Genomic DNA, 19996 nt, shown 5'->3' with positions numbered 1-19996 from the left:
ACTGCAGGTGGCAATGAGGTTTCTCTAAAGCAGGCTTGACACGCAACAACATCACTAATGAGATGTCGTTGGGGTCACGGAATTCGTGATGCACATTCGGCCTCGTTAGCGATGTTGCAGCGTGTAAATCCCGCTTTAGAGGGGACTTATGCCCATTGTGTCTGTTCTTCCATTACAGCAGATAGAACAGTTGTGAAGAATTTCTGCTGCAGCCAGTTGTGTCACTGCCAGAGACAAGCAATAATGCTCACAAACTCAGCTGCTCATTATAAAACAAACACGATAAACGAGTTAAATATTAATTTAATCGCATGTGAAGCATGAAAAAATAAGTTTCTGTGCGTTAAGAATAGCTTCATCCTTCCAGGAGATGAGCCCTTTCTAACAAATGCGGTTTTATTCCTTTAATCCTTGTATTCAGTGCACTTTATTTCACAACAGTCCATTTATGTAAAACATACATTTCCAAGTTAATTAAATAAGTAGTGACACTTTTACGAGGAGACTGATGATGCAGATGAGCTGGTGTATATAGTCCACATAGGCAATTTTTGGCACAATTTGATGACTGCAATTCCAGCATGTTAACACTAGAGGGCTGCCGCTCCTTGGCGTCTGATGCACGCAATTCCCACATCAGACCACTAGATGGCAGAGCTTCCCTATAGGTGCAACCGGTCATGCAGCAGAGAAAAAAAATCAATCCAGCAGTTACTGATGGAATGGTCCGGCTACGTCTCCCACAAGTAAGCTCTGTCTGCAAGCACCTGAGACAACTTCTGGTTGTAGGGCCGATAGAAATCAATCAGAATCTGTCTCGTTTGAGGAAGCATTGGACCCAAGCTACAGTCTTGAGGGCGACGGCTGTTTGAGGCTTGCTTGTGCGTGACCGAGGCCTCCTGTTCTCCACTCAAGGGCCCTGCAAGAATGAAGATATTGTTTAATGCAATTTACAGACCTTCTACATTGTCATCCAGCACTGTCCGTCCGCTCATCTTGCAGGAATAAACATAGCCGGAGCAGAAGAAAATAACATTCCGCATTAATGTCTATCTTAATCTCAAGTTTCTGAGCAATGGAGAGGGGTGTAAGGTTACTTTCAAGAGAGAGAGAGAAGTGCGGGAACTTGTCCAAACTCTGAAATGGTTGTTATAGCTAGCCTTGGGTCTGAATTATATGTAGGAGCTGGTCTGAGGTCCGAGCTACTTGTAGGAGATGGTCTGGGGTTTGAGCTAGTTGTAAGCGATGGTCTGAGCTAGTAGTAGGAAATGGTTTGGGGTCTGCACTAGTTGTAGGAGATGGTTTGGGGTCTGAGCTACTTGTATGCGATGGTCTGAGGTCTGAGCTAATTGTTGGCGATGGTCTGGGGTCTGAGATAGTTGTAGGAGATGGTCTGGGTTCTGAGATAGTTGTAGGAGATGGTCTGGGGTCTGAGATAGTTGTAGGAGATGGTCTGGGGTCTCAGCTAGTTGTAGGAGATGGTTTGAGATCTGAGATAGTTGTAGGAGATGGTCTGGGGTCTGAGCTAGTTGTAGGTGATGATCTGGGGTCTCTGATAGTTGTAGGAGATGGTCTGGAGTCTCAGTTAGTTGTAGGAGATGGTTTGGGGTCTGAGATAGTTGTAGGAGATGGTCTGGGGTCTGAGCTAGTTGTAGGAGATGGTTTGGGGTCTGAGCTAATTGTAGGAGATGGTCTGGGGTCTGAGCTAGTTGTAGGAGATGGTCTGGATTCTCAGTTAGTTGTAGGAGATGGTCTGGGGTCTGAGCTAATTGTAGGAGATGGTTTGGGGTCTGAGCTAGTTGTAGGCAATGGTCAGGGGTCTGAGCTAGTTGTAGGAGATGGTTTGGGGTCTGAGCTAATTGTAGGAGATGGTCTGGGGTCTGAGCTAATTGTAGGAGATGGTCTGGGGTCTGAGCTAGTTGTAGGAGATGGTCTGGGGTCTGAGCTAATTGTAGGAGATGGTCTGGGGTCTGAGCTAGTTGTAGGAGATGGTCTGGGGTCTCAGCTAGTTGTAGGAGATGGCTGAGATCTGAGATAGTTGTAGGAGATGGTCTGGGGTCTGAGCTAGTTGTAGGTGATGATCTGGGGTCTCTGATAGTTGTAGGAGATGGTCTGGAGTCTCAGTTAGTTGTAGGAGATGGTTTGGGGTCTGAGCTAATTGTAGGAGATGGTCTGGGGTCTGAGCTAGTTGTAGGAAATGGTCTGGGGTCTGAGCTCGTTGTAGGAGATGGTGTGGGGTCTGAGCTAGTTGTAGGAGATGGTCTGGGGTCTCAGATAGTCGTAGGAAATGGTCTGGGGTCTCTGATAGTTGTAGGAGATGGTCTGGAGTCTCAGTTAGTTGTAGGAGATGGTTTGGGGTCTGAGCTAATTGTAGGAGATGGTCTGGGGTCTGAGCTAGTTGTAGGAAATGGTCTGGGGTCTGAGCTCGTTGTAGGAGATGGTGTGGGGTCTGAGCTAGTTGTAGGAGATGGTCTGGGGTCTCAGATAGTCGTAGGAAATGGTCTCGGGTCTGAGCTAGTTGTAGAAGATAGGTTGGGGTCTCAGCTAATTGTAGGAGATGGTCTGGGGTCTCAGCTAGTTGTAAGAGATGGTCTGGGGTCTGAGCTAGTTGAAGGAGATGGTCCTGGGGTCTGAGCTAGTTAAAGGAGATGGTCCTGGGGTCTGAGCTAGTTGTAGGCACTGATCTGGGGTCTGAACTAGTTGTAGGCGATGATCTGGGGGTCTCAGATAGTTGTAGGAGATGGTCTGGGGTCTCAGTTAGTTGAGGGAGATGGTCTGGGGTCTGAGCTAGTTGCAGAAGATGGGTTGGGGTCTCAGCTAGTTGTAGGAGATGGTTTGGGGTTTCAGCTAGTTGTAGGAGATGGTCTGGGGTCTGAGCTAGTTGTAGGAAATGGTCTGGGGTCTGAGCTAGTTGTAGGATATGGTCTGGGTTCTTAGCTAGTTGTAGGAGATGGTCTGGGGTCTGAGATAGTTGTAGGAGATGGTCTGGGTTTGAGATAGTTGTAGGAGATGGTCTGGGTTTGAGATAGTTGTAGGAGATGGTCTGGGGTCTGAGATAGTTGTAGGAGATGGTCTGGGGTCTGAGATAGTTGTAGGAGATGGTTTGGGGTCTGAGCTAGTTGTAGGACATGGTCTGGGGTCTGAGCTAGTTGTAGGACATGGTGTGGGGTCTGAGATAGTTGTTGAAACTGTCTTGAATTCATTGAAAGAACTGATCACACGTCTAAATTAAGCTTAGAAGCTGGGCTAAAGTCTGAATTAGTTTTAGGATATGGTCTGGGGTCTGAAATTCACATTAGGTTCTATTCTCAATTAATGTAGATTTTAGATTTGACCCCCAATTTAGTTTAGTGGCTTTAGGGTCTTAAATTTGGGGTCTCGTCTGAATTAATTTAGGGTGCTGCTCTGGTTTCCTGGATGACAAATAATAAATGTTGAAAATAGCTGAGTGCCTGTCACAGGGCCCATCACAGTGTGTGTCATAATGCCCATCACAGTGTGTGTCATATTGCCCGCCACAGTACCCGTCACAGTACCCATCACAGTGTGTCATATTGCCCGTCACAGTGAGCGTCATAGTGCCCGTGACAGTGTGCATCATATTGCCCGTCACAGTGCCCATCACAGTGTTTCATAGTGCCCGTCACAGTGTGCGTCATATTGCCCGCCACAGTACCCGTCACAGTACCCATCACAGTGTGTGTCATATTGCCCGCCACAGTACCCGTCACAGTACCCATCACAGTGTGCGTCATATTGCCCGCCACAGTACCCGTCACAGTACCCATCACAGTGCCCATCACAGTGTGTTTCATAATGCACGTCATAGTGCCCGTGACAGTGTGCGTCATATTGCCCGTCACAGTGCCCATCACAGTGTTTCATAGTGCCCGTCACAGTGTGCGTCATATTGCCCGTCACAGTGCCCATCACAGTGTTTCATAGTGCCCGTCACAGTGTGCGTCATATTGCCCGTCACAGTGCCCATCACAGTGTTTCATAGTGCCCGTCACAGTGTGCGTCATATTGCCCGCCACAGTACCCGTCACAGTACCCATCACAGTGTGTGTCATATTGCCCGCCACAGTACCCGTCACAGTACCCATCACAGTGTGCGTCATATTGCCCGCCACAGTACCCGTCACAGTACCCATCACAGTGCCCATCACAGTGTGTTTCATAATGCACGTCATAGTGCCCGTGACAGTGTGCGTCATATTGCCCGTCACAGTGCCCATCACAGTGTTTCATAGTGCCCGTCACAGTGTGCGTCATAGTGCCCGTCACAGTACCTGTCACAGTGTGCATCACAGTGCCCGATATGTCTTTATGACAATCCACGGGCTGACTGCCGGCCATTGTATTCATATCCTGGTCCCTAGTTCTAATGCCATTATGACTTTGCTTTTGAAAATTGCATTGGTCGCAGCTTGTAAGCGGTCCCCTCTCCGGCTGCACGGGTCACACATATAGCAGGGCCCCCGAATATGATCACTTCCACAAAACTCACCCAGATTTAGGAACCTGTACACCAGCCTCATGCTCTGCGTGATATTTGCTGCGTGATCTTCCAGACGGAGTATGAGAAACTGATCCAGATCAAACACAGACAACCAGTCCCATAAATAAACCACATAGAGCCCAACCTGAAGACGGACCTGGGAAAACAGCACAAGATTAGTATAAAATAGTTAGTAAAATCATTTTTTTAATCGGTGATTGCTGCAATCAATAAACTCAGAGACTCTGAGTGGCTCATGTCATCAACGCAGGCAGAGCCGCTGAGCCCGCTGAATGGCTGCAGCGCTGCAGACAATAAAAGACACGGGTGCAATGGCCGGACAGGGGGGGGGGGTGAGAAAGGCGAAATTTGTTTTTTGTTTTCTTTATAACAAACTGCAGCCAGGATACAGGGGTATTTCAAAACCAGAAAGCCCCTTTAAACACCAGTGTGAAGATTTATTTAATTTTTTTTTTTTTGCAAGGTGTGTCTAGTGTTGTATCTCCTGTTTTCTGTCCCAGCTTGCTCTTTCGTTTACCCCGACCCCTCTGCTCCTGACCTCGGCTACGTATACTGACCCCCGTGCTGCCTGCCCTGACCCCGGACTCTCTGACTACATCTCTGCCGGTGCCCTTTGTACTTTGTATTCCTGCCTTGATCCGGTCAGCTGCTGCAGACCCAGGGACTGCCCTGGAGTGGCACCTGGTGGCTACGTGTGGCCCAGTCTATCCTCACCATCAGAGGCTCTAGCGAAAACCAGTTAGTGGTTACGCCCCTCGGGGATGAGCCTGGCCCGTGGCTTGGTGCCCACCAGCGCTACAAACCCATTATATGCCAATACTTTGTTTTTTATTTCTTCAATTCGTTGTTGAAAAATTAGCAATCTAACAGTTTTTTTCCGCTCTGCAGCCACTATTACATTGTGTGTGGAGTTCAACATGAAAAATTAGGTAACAAGTCCTCCTTAAAGGGAACCTGCCAGGTGTCTTATGTCCTCCAACCCAGCCGCATTCACATCTGCATGTCCAAATTCCCTCCCTAACCAGCCCTGTATAACATCATTCTCTAATATCAAGCTTTAAAAAAGCATTTATTACCTCAGTTTCTCGTATGCTCATTAGGGCTTTGACTAGTCGCAAGGGCATTGTTGCCCCAGACTAGCCAGCCCTCTTTCCATGTTATCATACCCCTGTGTGCGTGATATCATGATTTCCAGGAGCCAGTGTTATCAAAGCTCCTGAACATCTTGCGCATGTGTGGCGTTCATATTGGCAGAGTCAGTGCGCCTCAGAGTCCGAGTGTACACGTCTGACTTCAGAGAGGCGCACTGTACTTGACTAATTGCAGGAGTGTTGTTTCCCCAGACTAACCGGCCCTCTTTCCATGTTATCACACCTCTGTGAGCGTGATATCATGATTTCCAGGAGCCGGCGTCATCTGCATGCGCGCAGCTCATTTCAGTAGCGTCAGTGCACCTCTGCTGGGTATACACATCTGGCTTCAGAGAGGCGCACTGTGTATGAGTAGTTGCAGGGGTGTTATTTCCCTAGACTAGTCGGCCCTCTTTCCATGTTATCACACCCCTTTAGACGTGATATCATGATTTGCAGGAGCTGGCGTCATTACAGTTTCTGGAAATCTTGTGCATGCACACGGCTCATTTCAGTAGCGTATGAGCACCTTAGAAGCCAGGGGGTACATGTCTGGCTTCAGCGAGGCGCACTGAACTTAACTAGTCATAGGGGCGTGGTTTCCCTAGACTAGTTGGCCCTCTTTCCATGTTATCATGCCCCTGTGGGGGTGATATAATGATTTCCAGGAGCTAGCATCATCGCAGTTTCTGGAAATCTTGTGCATACGCGTAGCTCATTTCAGTAGCGTCAGCACCTGAGAACCCGGGGGAACACATCCTGGCTTAAGCGAGGCGTCCACCTTCTGTGTTTCTGATTATGTACAGTGCACCTCTCTGAAGCCAGACATGTATACCCGGCTTCTCAGGTGAACTGACGCTGAAAACATGACCCGTGCACATGCGCAAGATTTCCAAAAGCTTTGATGACACCGCCTCTTGGAAATCAAGGATCACTCCCACAGGGGTGTGATAACACAGAAAAAGGGACGACTAGTCTGGGGAACTAACACCCCTGCGACTAGTCACAGGCCTGATTAGTATACGAAAAATGGAGGTACTACATGCTTTTTTTTAAAGTTTGATTTTAGAGAATGATGTTATATAAGGCTGGTTAGGAAGGGAATTTGGACATGCAGATGTGAATGCTGCTGGGTTGGAGGAAAGAGGGGACCTGACAGGTTCCCTTTAAGGTGCCCTTCAAACATCAGTGATTCCGTTACATATGACGTTCTTTTTCATACATACCGGAAACATGGACAATCAATGGGTCTGCGCACATTTGAGTGTTTTCACAAGGATCGTGTGTCCGGATGGAGCACACCCGTGTCCCTGTGTTCAGCACTGATGTCACACGGCCCGCACACTGATGTGCTCCGTGTGACATCAATATGACATGTACCAGAGAAAACACGTGTGTTTGAAATATAATGATTTTCTATACTCACCTGTCTCCAGCGCTGCTGTCACTTGCTTCCGAGCCCACTCATTATGCTCATGAATATTCACTGTACCGTGGACCCAAAAGCAGCAGAGACGGAGACAGCAGCGGAGACAGGTGAGTAAAAACTACCTGCTCTCTGTGTGCTATCATGGATAGCACACGGTGAACACTAATGTGCCAAAATCATGGCACACGGAGGGCCATATGCACCTTCAATACGGCCGTGCAAAACACAAACGTTTTTCATGGACGTGTGAAGGGGGCCTAAAGGAAAGGTTATTTTGTGATTGCAATGATCCAATACCACATGACTTAGGCCTCATCCACAAATCAGTCTTTCATGCACATGTCCTATCCGTACTGATAAATGGCCCTTTTAATATACCCAGTTCTGCAAAAAAAAAATGGAGACATTTTCGATTTTGGTTTAATTCAATGATTCAATCCAAACGAATAAATTTGAATGGATAAAACATGAAAAACTGTATAATAATGCCATCGGTGCCGCATCTGGGCGCTTTCCAGATGAATTTAGCATTAGGATATTTTGCCAAAGAGGAGTCTTCTCCAAGAGGAAAAGTAACGTCCGCATCTGATTTGGGCTTTGTCTTTTTCTGGCACAGAGCAAGGTACTGGATGAGAGGTTTAGACCCCCTTGGCCTCTCACGTGGCCAACCAGCACCCTGTGGCTGCCCCCAATACGTGGCAAATAGCTCGGCCGGATCCAGCAAAAGCAGAACTGGATCCATTACAACAATGCTGGTGAGAACAGTCTAATCTCCAAACATTCTCAAACTGCAGAGATCAGTTCTCATACTAATGAAATATCATAATTAACCATTGTATACCCAGCCAGGGAATATCCCTGCTCCGCTGTGTGGCTGGCAGCAGTGGCAGATGTGTCATGTTCCCCGGGGACTGATTACAACAGATGTCGCTGGCCTTGGCTGTGTACACAGAGGGTCCCCGGGGGGGGCAGCACATACCGGCAGCGTGTTGCTGAAGGTGGTATTGTAGGCACAGGAGCGCAGGGAGGACGCTTGCAGGCAGCTCTCCAACATCTGCAGAGACTCGTTCACTTTGTCATTGAAATCCTCCGCCGACTTGTTTGCAATAGCGAAGTACAAATAATCAGAATAAAGCCTGCGAGGAGAGAGTCCCAATCAACGGCAATCAGAGAAACATTCGCACCTTGCTATAAGGCTACGTTCACACAATCTAAGCATGGCGGTGCAGAAAAAACATCCGGATCAGCCGTATATTTTATATATGCACTGAGAAAGCAAACAGCATTGGACCTTATATAAAAAGGATGATCGTATAGATGGAAAATTGACCTTTTTTTTTTTGGGATAAAATTTGGATTTTTTTTTTATACGCATCTGCCCAAGTTTAGAAGAAGCAGCGGAGACCTTGGATACGGCACATAAGGACTAAATAGCTTTATCTATACAAAGGTTTATGACCAGAAAACAACAAAAAAAGGTAAAATTAAGCAAAAAAACAAAAACAACTAATGATTTGCAGCACTGATAACTGCAGTGTGATGACCTCAGAAGAAAAGGATAAAGTTTGGCAGTCAGTTGTGTTTAGAAACAAACATGGACGTTTATTGTTTGGCAACGATTATTCATCTAAGCAGAATTTAGATTTCTGTCTTTCAAATTAAAAGGAATCTCTCAGCAGCATGATGCAGGGGCAGAGATCCTGATTCCAGTGATGTGTCACTTAAATTACTGGGTCTAGACATTGTGATACAATCACAGTTTTCTCTGATGCAGATCTAGCAGAGCTCGGAATGCTGAGCTGTGTATTATCCCACACACACCACTGATTGGCAACTTTTTTTTTTTTCACTGCAGGCTGAGGTTTGCGTCATCCACATACAGAGCACTGATCACACATTTGTACCCAACCATCGGCAAGGACAAGTCACTGCAGGGCCCTGCCTTTCTGCAGGAAGGGATTTGTTCTAGCATTGGAATGAGACCCCCAAAGCAAAGGTAAAGACTAAGGAGACAGTGCAATGGCAGCTTTCTATGTATACTGTATATAGGCAGAAATCTGCTAATCAGTGTAGAGGTGAGGCACACAGGACAAGTTGACCAGGAGGCACGAGACACCTAGTCCTGTAGTGATAATCTCCTGCTGATAAAACACTGATTTATTGAAACAGGACACAGCTCAGTAAGTGACACATCGCTGGAATCAGGGTTTCTGCTCCTACATCATGCTGCTTTCAGATTACATAGCAAAAACCTACTGACAGATTCGCTTTAACTAGTGAGAGGTGATATCGAGAATGTAAAGAAATTAATATAAATATATATGCATTCAGATATGGAAAAAAAATAAAGGAAAACAGATCTGTAATACAAACATGTTTATATTTCTGTTCAATCAATGCGATTGCAATGTGGAAACCATCAGCGAGCAGATTGTTGTCTGGTGCTGACAGGTCTTAATTCCTTTGTATGAGAGAATACCTCAGGTATTAAAGGTTTATTCCGGTCTAAACAACTTAGAACTGTCAGATCAATCTGGGTCCCACCGCTGGGCCGGGCGCATGTGTGATGGGCCGTCCAATACAACTCCTCCTGGCAACAGGTTTATAGTCACAGGAGAACAAGGTCTCAAATCCATGGGGTCCCAGAAGTCAGACCCACCTATTTTCACAGGTGGTAATTTGCCTACCTTAGACCAGAATATCCCTTTAATAAGCATCAGATAGTTGTGAGTTAAAAGGGTTGTCCAAAAATCAATCCATTTATCACCTACCCTTTAACACACAAACATCCTACAATTGGGTGAACACAGAAATATCTCATGGTGGCCATGAACATAGCGGTGCCCGTCATGAAGGCACCAGTGTTGCCGAGAGGTTTATGAAGAAGAATCGCTCGTATGATAGCACAATGTCACACTCTGGACTAGATACCTCTCCACAGGGTCCCGCAGGATGACGATGAACTTGGCCCTTGGCTGGAAGGCGTGGATGAAGTCCTGGATGAGCACCGGGGGCTCCGTGTTGGTGACGTTGTCATAGAAGTAAGACCAGGCACTGTTGTCCCACATGGTGGACGCGCTGGCTTCTCCTTTATGTAGAAGGATGTAAATATCATTATTGAGGTATCACATTGTGCCGGCTCTTCTGCAGCCCCTTCCCTACCTGTGAGGATCTGATCCATTGGACCCGACTCGGACAGCATATCTTCACTGTGAAAATCCTGGATTTTTTGGGCTGCCATATCAAAAAGGTCCAGGTAATCTTCTACTGGGTATGGTTTGTGGAAAGGCTCCTTTAATCTCACAATTCCTTAAAAACAGAAAATATGTGATAAGTCATTGCTATTATATACAGCCAGAGAATTAAACATATGGGGTCCTATCAACAATGAGTGAGACGTCTCCTCTGGATCTACACGGAGAACATAGTCACCATGTCAGATGGGTCCATTCCTGAAGGACATAATAAAAAGTGTAATCTCATTTACAATATGGATGGTAAGTGGAAAATATATTCTTAATGTCACACAAGTCTCTACCTTCTGGGAACCTCCATCTCCCAAAGTACAAGGGTCTCAGAGGAACTCCCACCGCTCGAGTACTCGCAGAGCTAGGCCGAGTATTGCAAGTGCTCGGATGTTTTGTCTGTGAAGTGACCACCACAAAACACAGGCTTGCTTCACTGCATGATGTCGTGACGCTCACGGCCAGTGTAGGGGCAGCGAGCAGGATTAGTGTACCCACTGGGCCACAGGGGGACCCCGGACTTACCCCTTAGTGGAAGGGGCTTGACTAAGCGCACACCGTGAGGTGGACACCAGGAACCACTGTGGCAGCTAACCCCCAGGACAGGTGACGTATTCAGAAATAGACGGGTACAGGTGGGGTGACTGAAGCAAGCTAGACAGGCAGGAATGGTGGGCGCTGCAAGGGTGCACAAGTATGGGTTGGCAGGTCCTGGAGGGACATAGGGTTAACAAGACAACTAGCTAGCAGACTAGAGACTGACTAACTAATTAACTAGAGGCACAGCACAGGCACCTCCCCTAATGGGAGGCAGCCTTAAATATACAGTGCCTCTCAGCCATAGCCTGAGAGGCATTTCCTGGAAATGGAACATCGTCCCTTTACGAGGAGGGTCGGTGTGTGAGCGCGCGCATCTTAGGTGCACTCTTGGGAACCCTGTGTAGCATGTACAGGGCCCGGGATGGGAAGGTGGCAGTAGAGCATGTGGATGGCCACGCGGCAGCGGGGGAGGACGCGACCCAGCCAGGATGGTAAGTCGGCATCTCCGCAGAGATGCCGGCGCTACTGATGTGTTCAGGCACCCCAAGGAGAGCCAGTCTCCTTCTCTCTCCGTTCTCCTGAGGGACAGAACAACGTTCTCGGACATAGTGTGACAAAAATATATTCTCTCTCCAACAAGAAATGCTCTGTTTATGGCTGACTGTCTCTTGACGCAGACCAGAACTGCCCAATTATTGACTATCCATAATTATCGTTACTTGTGATGAGGTTGTCCGAGTGTCTGACCGGCTCAAATTGAGGAACGAGCAATCAAGCATTTACCCATCACTTGTTGTCAACAGTGAAAATATGACATAACTTTTTCTTCCTCTTTAGTCTTCTAGGAAAACTGAGCGCAAGTTCACAACCTTTGTGTCAGGAAACTTATCTGTTATGAGATGGTGACACATTTTCTCAATATATTTATCTCACCGAAGCGTTTTCGTGTCCACCAGTGCGGCTCCTTGATGACGGAGAAGTGGACGTTCGGGTGGAGGCGCAGGCGGTCGTACAGGTCAGTGGTGCCGCACTTGGGCTGCCCGATAATGTAAAAGTGAGGCAAACACCGCAGCCTGTAGTAACGTCCTTGCTTTACTGTAAGCTGCAACCAGAACCTCCGCTTCATGTCCTCAAATATGTTGTGCAAGCGTTTGGCGTATAAAGAATAGGCGTTGGTCCCATAGGGATCGCTGCTGGCATTTCCACTGTGGCTTTGATACCAGCAAGGACTGCGGCACGAGCGGAGGAACTGATGCGGGATCACTGAGAACAGCTGAAGGGAGAAAGCAAAAAAACATGATCACGAATATCTAACCAATTCTAAAAGTTTCTAAAGTTGTGGTCACCATTACACTTCTACAACTTTTCTAAAATCCTCACATCAAAATCTAACTATTAATGTAGCAATAAACATATCTGACTAAGAACTCCGCTAGATTACGTGTAGCGTCTGGCAGCCGAGCACCACGCGGCGTCTGGCAGCAGAGCAACACGCGGCGTCTGGAAGCCGAGCAACACGCGGCGTCTGGAAGCCGAGCACCACGCGCCGTCTGGCAGCAGAGCAACACGCGGCGTCTGGAAGCCGAGCACCACGCGGCGTCTGGCAGCCGCGCAACACGGGGCGTCTGGAAGCCGAGCACCAAGCGGCGTCTGGCAGCAGAGCAACACGGGGCGTCTGGCAGCAGAGCAACACGGGGCGTCTGGCAGCAGAGCAACACGGGGCGTCTGGCAGCAGAGCAACACGGGGCGTCTGGCAGCAGAGCAACACGGGGCGTCTGGCAGCAGAGCAACACGGGGCGTCTGGCAGCAGAGCAACACGGGGCGTCTGGCAGCAGAGCAACACGGGGCGTCTGGCAGCAGAGCAACACGGGGCGTCTGGCAGCAGAGCAACACGGGGCGTCTGGCAGCAGAGCAACACGGGGCGTCTGGCAGCAGAGCAACACGGGGCGTCTGGCAGCAGAGCAACACGGGGCGTCTGGCAGCAGAGCAACACGGGGCGTCTGGCAGCAGAGCAACACGGGGCGTCTGGCAGCAGAGCAACACGGGGCGTCTGGCAGCAGAGCAACACGGGGCGTCTGGCAGCAGAGCAACACGGGGCGTCTGGCAGCAGAGCAACACGGGGCGTCTGGCAGCAGAGCAACACGGGGCGTCTGGCAGCAGAGCAACACGGGGCGTCTGGCAGAGAGCAACACGGGGCGTCTGGCAGAGAGCAACACGGGGCGTCTGGCAGCAGAGCAACACGGGGCGTCTGGCAGCAGAGCAACACGGGGCGTCTGGCAGAGAGCAACACGCGGCTTCTGGCAGCAGAGCAACACGGGGCGTCTGGCAGCAGAGCAACACGGGGCGTCTGGCAGCAGAGCAACACGGGGCGTCTGGCAGCAGAGCAACACGGGGCGTCTGGCCGCAGAGCAACACGGGGCGTCTGGCAGCAGAGCAACACGGGGCGTCTGGCAGCAGAGCAACACGGGGCGTCTGGCAGCAGAGCAACACGGGGCGTCTGGCAGCAGAGCAACACGGGGCGTCTGGCAGCAGAGCAACACGTGGCGTCGGGCAGCAGAGCAACATGTGGCCGCTCTGGTTGGAGGACTCCTCCATGACACTTACATGAGGCTCATATTGCTCCAGCTCCGTTATGGTTGGGATTCGCCGTGATGTCAGTTGGATTTCCCCTTTATCCAGATAGGAGTTCTCCACCTGAGGGCTTCTGTAGTTACAGCCCTTAATGGATTGCATGGTCTCCTTTGGTCTTTCGGTTCCAGATTGGTTGGCAGTGAAAGCAATGTCTCTTGAGAAGGAAGCAGAGAGCGCATGGATCAGGTCTGACCGGCCTCCGGAAAGCGTATACGACGCAACCACCAATACGGTGATAATGAACGCCACAAGCAAACTGCACAAGGTTCTTCTCCCAAATCTCCTCCAGAAGCTCCATGTGCTGCTCCTGGGCGGTGGCATCCCTCTGGTGGAGCGTTAGGACGTAGCATAAGTCACTGCCAAGTCCACATTGCTGCATGAACCTCTCCTGACATGGCGGCGGCTCCTGAAATCAGTGATGACAATGTGAGGACATGGCAGGTATCTTCAGGCCGGTCATCTGTGCAGAAGGACGGAGGACGATAGACGTGATTAGACGTCCCAGGGCTCTTCATCATTCCCAATGTTTAAATGCCCTAAAATGAGGAGGGAAAAAAAATACGGTGGTCAGTGGTGTCAGGGTGTCAGGGAATTTGGGCACATACTGTACTTCTCCCTTTTGCAGATCAGACCCGTTAAGTTGTGACTTTTCTAAATGTTTTATGCCCGAAAAACACTTTCAGGAATCAGGGCCTATGGCTATGTTCACACGCTGCGTTTTTTTGTTTTTTTTTTCTGCAGCCATACCTGATCTCTTGGCAGTTTAAAAAAAACTTGTGTTTTTGCTTCGTTTTTTATGGATTTATCATGGATAGGTATCAAAATTTAGAGGGACTGCACCCCAATTTTAAATAGCCGCACGCATTTCCACTTATTTTGATACACAGCCAAGATAAGTGCACGGCTGGGGGCTGCAGCCTGTAACTGTATGCTTTATCTGTGCTGGGTATCATAAAATAGGGAGGAACCTATGCCAGACAGTGCCTCTGATGGATTGCAGTCAGACAGGCTGTCACACAGGCTGGGGGAGCATCTGACTCTAAACAGAGACGCGGGACTGCCGATGGGCAGGGGAAGCAGTGCATATGCATGAAGCTAATGAGCGGCTGCGGTAGCGGTCCCGCAAGCAGTTACAGCCGCATCGGAGACTCGGTAAGTATAGCGCGCTTGCTCTAATGCCCCTATCCCTTCTACCACAATTTTTAAGCGCCTGATTTGGGTCCCCATAGACTTATATGGGGACCGGCGTTTGGCCATATATTCAAGATCAATTCCGATCCCGGACCGGGGTTTTTGTTTTTTGGGTTTTTTTTTTAAAACCCAGTTAGATCCTCCGATCCTAGATATCCCATGTGATCAGTACAGTGTTAACTTCATGATCTTGGTAGGTTTTCAGCACTTCTCATCTATAATATTGCACAGCTGCACATGCGCAGTCATCACTTTGGTGGAAATGGGTGTCCATGGACCAGATTCATGGTATGAATTGATAATTGCACCTTCAAAAGGTGTTGTCCACTTTTTAAAGAAACCCAAATGTAAAAACTATTTTTAGCCCAAATATATGATCCAATCTCCAAGATCCTATTCTAATATGTAGTAGGTATGATATTATTATTATTATTATTAATATTAGCAAATACCTCCAATTAGTAATGTAGTATAGTTCTAATTCACTATGTCGTTTATCTCATGTGCAGGGCATTGCAGGACCTTACGTAGCCATGGTTACAGCATGGTATGCAGATAGTCACACTCGCGTATGACTCGCACAAGTGCAATATGAGAGACAATCTCGCATTGCACTCGGCCCTATGTAAGACAATGCTGCACTTCACATCTGCGAGTTTTTCCTCAGCTGTAATCGGACTGAGGAAAAAATTGCAGCATGCTACGATTGTCTGCGAGTCTCTTATCACTTGCACCCATACAAGTCTATGGGTGCGAGTTAACACTAGAACTACTGAGGTAGTCATTTTGACTACTTTGCACTATGTATTTCTATATAGGTGTCACGAGTCCAGTAGTTCTAGTGTTAAACACCGGACTGCAATCAGATGACCTCCGATGGCAATGCGATATTCGCACAGGCTGACAATGGAGGAGATGGAGAGATCACTCCTGCCCTCTCCTCCGCAGCTGTGACCATATCGCAGGATCGGATCAAAGTCACATGACACTCGGCCCACACTCGGAGCAGAGCCTGAGCTGAGGGTCATTAGTATATTGCATCAGATGCTACTCGTGTGACTCCAGCCATAGTTAGTTGCTCGTGGTCATAACCATGGATACCCAAGGGCCTGCAATGCCCTGCACATGAGGTAAGTGACACAGTGAATCAGAACATTTCTAACTGATGGAATTTGCTGTTATTATTATTATTATTATACCTACTACATATTGGGATAGGATCTTGGAGATGGGAATAACCCTTTAAGTGGGAAACAAAGTCCCTAGAGGTGGACAGCCCCTTTATTGCTGTAATATAGATCTGAAAAGTAAAGTCATGTGTGGTAGAAAAAAAAAAAGAAGTTGATTAATGCAGATCATCATCCGATAAAGCGTAACTGTTGATATCATCACATCATCGGTTTTGATATTTTTGCATTATTTATTTGCCTTAACACATCATACGATGCCTTGCTTTACAGCACTGTAGTAAAAGGATGAAAAACAAAAAGGATGAAGCTCCTCACAGTAGGACAGAAAGCAGATCCAGGCCCGGCTCTGACTGGGGGTGAGACTCCGGCAGCACGGAGCGCATGAATATTTCAGAGTGCTGGCAGCATGCATGAAATCACAATGAAAAGCTGTATTTAAGAGATCCGCTCACAGACGGTTCGTCAGCCAGAAGGAATCCGAGCTGTCAGTCCCCGATCCCCGCTCACACGTGTGACGCTCCCAGCGCACGCACGCCGCTCCGAAGGCTTAATTCCTCCTCGGTTGGCAAACAACGGTACGTGTTTTGGGAGTTGTGTAATTTACAGAAACCCATTACTCAGGGGGGCGAGAATAATGCCATAATCTTATTTAATTTTCCTCCTTTCATCATTTAACTAGCCCTGCTGCTATTTAATAGGTGCCATTCCAGTTAATTAAATGTCTCCCAGCAAGGAGTGACTGAAATGTTGTAAGACGGAGTAAAGCAATGCCAATTACGCTGAGGAGAGAGAGAATGGGAAATCAGACAGACGTGCTCACAATTACCAGAGATCAGTTTCCATTCACCTTGCTCGTACTGATGTAGCAGAGCCGAGCCTGCAAGATGTAGCTGAGCTGAGACTGCGAGATGTAGCTGAGCTGAGACTGCGAGATGTAGCCGAGCTGACACTGCGAGATGTAGCTGAGCAGAGCCTGCGAGATGTAGCTGAGCAGAGCCTGCAAGATGTAGCTGAGCAGAGACTGCGAGATGTAGCTGAGCAGAGCCTGCGAGATGTAGCTGAGCAGAGCCTGCGAGATGTAGCTGAGCAGAGGCTGCGAGATGTAGCTGAGCAGAGCCTGCGAGATGTAGCTGAGCAGAGCCTGCGAGATGTAGCTGAGCAGAGACTGCAAGATGTAGCTGAGCAGAGCCTGCAAGATGTAGCTGAGCAGAGCCTGCAAGATGTAGCTGAGCAGAGCCTGCAAGATGTAGCTGAGCAGAGACTGCGTGATGTAGCTGAGCAGAGACTGCGTGATGTAGCTGAGCTGAGACTGCGAGATGTAAGTGAGCAGAGCCTGCGAGATTTAGCAGAGCTGAGACTGCGTGATGTAGCTGAGCAGCGCCTGCGAGATGTAGCTCAGCTGAGACTGCGAGATGTAGCTGAGCAGAGCCTGCGAGATGTAGCTCAGCAGAGCCTGCGAGATGTAGCTGAGCAGAGCCTGCGAGATGTAGCTGAGCAGAGCCTGCAAGATGTAGCTGAGCAGAGCCTGCAAGATGTAGCTGAGCAGAGCCTGCAAGATGTAGCTGAGCAGAGACTGCGAGATGTAAGTGAGCAGAGCCTGCAAGATGTAGCAGAGCTGAGACTGCATGATGTAGCTGAGCTGAGACTGCATGATGTAGCTGAGCTGAGACTGCATGATGTAGCTGAGCTGAGACTGCGAGATGTAGCTGAGCTGAGACTGCGAGATGTAGCTGAGCTGAGACTGCGAGATGTAGCTGAGCTGAGACTGCGAGGTGTAGCTGAGCAGAGCCTGTGAGATGTAGCTGAACAGAGCCTGCGAGATGTAGTTGAGCTTTTCATTTCCCACAAATCAATATGACTTAGGGAAGGTGCCTTTTTGTAATCCGTTTATTCCTCAAATGAACTCAACAGTGAGTTTATTTCTTTCTAGTCCTGCAAATGTACATTAGGAAGAAGGAGAGGAGTAAGATCTGGTTGGATGGTATTAATGGAAGTCAATAATAAAAGTCCGCACAACGTGATTAGCGTCCATTAGGCCTTGTGCGCACACTGCAGTTTTTGCCGCGGTTTTTGCTGCAGAAAAGGTGCGTTTTTTATTCCTAACCTTTCTGCAGTCCTTCCCCAGATAAATCTATGGGAAATCCAAAATGCTGTGCGCATACTGCATTTTTTTTCCTACAGCTTTTGCTGCAGAATTTCTGCAGCAAAAAAAGAAGTAGCATGTCACTTATTTTCCGCAGGTACCTGCGCTTTTGCCATAGATAATGGTAAAAAACTGCAGGGACTAAAACACAGAAAATGATTAGCAAAGTGTAGCGAGCAGACAAGGTGCTACACAAAGATAAGATGTGGGGCAGTTCAGTGAATGAACAACCAGTGCAATGACTGGCACTGGGTAGAGTCACCGGTGTAGCAGCTGGACAGAATGATAACCCTTGTCTACTGAATTAATAATGGAATAAAAAGTGGACATTGGATGGTAAGGAGTTAGAGAATCCTGATGGGGGTATATATTTTTATACCTAAAATATTTTAGTTGTTTCTCTACCCCTTCTTCAATGTATCAAGTCACCCTAATGAGTAAAGTAAAACGAACTTGCAAGTTATTTTGATAGAAGGAAAAAAAAAAAATAACAGAAGCAGCAGTAGGGAAGTGTTCCTCGCCACAGAGCGGTCAGTGACTAATTACTTCTGCCAAATACACTCTTCCCTTTACTGTGGAGACTCCTTCCGGAATTTCTCCTCCTTTCTCGAGAGACCGCTTGATGACCTGGGAGAGTTGTCAAGTTTGAGTTCTTCTCAAGAGCAACAACTTGTTAAAAGGATCAAAGTATGTAAGCGCCTCTGGCCCGATATTCGGGTTTTAATGGGGGAAAGAACGACTTGCGCCCCGAAACGTTCAGTACAAGTTGTTCCAAGCACAGCGAGAGAATAGAGGAGAAAGTGTTGAGTCAATGTCAGCCGATCATCACATCCTGGAGAAGGACTGGGCGCTCGCATTAGGTCACTGACTCCCACAGTTAACTCCTTGGCACACATTCACTTGCACTAAGAAAGTGAACCTCAGATATGTCTCCAGCCGCAGAGAGCAAAACAAACCCACCCTGTGAGGAAGCCAAGGAGCGGCCTATACATGTCATTACTGCAACAGCGCAGCTCTTGTGCTCCCGCAGGACTCTGCGAGAGGGAGGAGGGCAAAACTTTCCAGCAATTGCTGTAAGAGAGGCGTTTAATTCTTGTGTTGGGGGGGGGGGGGTGAACGTCTTTTACAAGATGAGTAAATCTATGAGCACACAGCACCGATTAATTATGAATATTGCTGCTGAAAACTCATACGCATTAAGTTTACTGTCATCATCAATTAGCATTTACAGATTAAGTCATAAATAATTGAAATTATTTTCCTATTTTCTTAAATTAATCTTTAAATAAAAATATGCAAAGAACTGAAAAAAAGACGAAACTAAAAAAAGTGGGGTGATAGTACGGCAGCAGTACAGGTCTTAGAAGCAGAGTCTCCCATCTTTCCTGCAAACGCCAACGGCAAATTGGCCTAATCATGCAGTCATATAAAATGTAATGCTCATCTCTATGCCAAGATGGGACTTGTCAGACAACGAGAGATAGTCTTTAATCTCAGGGATACTCCTAATGGTGGAAATGCCCGAATCAAGTTCTTGGCCCTGCTCTTGACCAAACGTAGTCTGATTTCCCCCCTCTCCCTCCACCCAGGGATGAACAGGCCCAGGGTGTGATGTTAAACACAGACGAAGACAGACAAGGGAGACCAAAACTCTGACACACTGTACACACACACACACACACACACACACACACACGGGATAGGACAATAAGAGATTCAGGAGGAAAACAAGAGCAGGAAGGAAACTACAAAAGACAACTGGGATAAACTCCACAACCGCACAAAGCAACAGGTCTGGGACACCACACCACACCAGACCAACTAAGAGAAGCTATAGCTGGCATAGGAGGAAGAACTCCTCAGCTAATAAATAAATATATATATATATATATATATATATATATATATATAATTATTTATATATATATTATATATATATATATATATATATATATATATATATATATATATACAC

At 47.7% G+C, this 19996-nt stretch overlaps 1 protein-coding gene and 1 non-coding gene across 2 annotated transcripts in view; both read right to left on the bottom strand.

Annotated features, from left to right (window-relative positions):
• Positions 1–285: 285 nt before the first annotated feature.
• Positions 286–19996, bottom strand: part of CHST15 (carbohydrate sulfotransferase 15) — a 54028-nt gene continuing 34317 nt past the window's right edge. Inside the window, exons 2-8 of the mRNA XM_075352264.1 lie at positions 13471–14033; positions 11800–12139; positions 10244–10390; positions 10013–10169; positions 8061–8217; positions 4511–4658; positions 286–919 (exon numbers count right to left, since the gene is read on the bottom strand). Coding sequence (XP_075208379.1) covers positions 732–919; positions 4511–4658; positions 8061–8217; positions 10013–10169; positions 10244–10390; positions 11800–12139; positions 13471–13818 — 1485 coding nt within the window. The 5' untranslated portion in view covers positions 13819–14033 and the 3' untranslated portion in view covers positions 286–731. The remainder of the gene's footprint in view (positions 920–4510; positions 4659–8060; positions 8218–10012; positions 10170–10243; positions 10391–11799; positions 12140–13470; positions 14034–19996) is intronic.
• Positions 8978–9107, bottom strand: LOC142313596 (small nucleolar RNA SNORA35). The gene has a single exon (XR_012754583.1). It is a non-coding gene; the product is annotated as a small nucleolar RNA SNORA35 (small nucleolar RNA).

This window comes from Anomaloglossus baeobatrachus, chromosome 5 (assembly GCF_048569485.1).
Source record: "Anomaloglossus baeobatrachus isolate aAnoBae1 chromosome 5, aAnoBae1.hap1, whole genome shotgun sequence".
NCBI lineage: Eukaryota > Metazoa > Chordata > Amphibia > Anura > Aromobatidae > Anomaloglossus > Anomaloglossus baeobatrachus.
The sequence above is the reverse complement of the archived record's forward strand: the minus strand, read 5'-3'. Positions and strand labels throughout refer to the sequence as shown.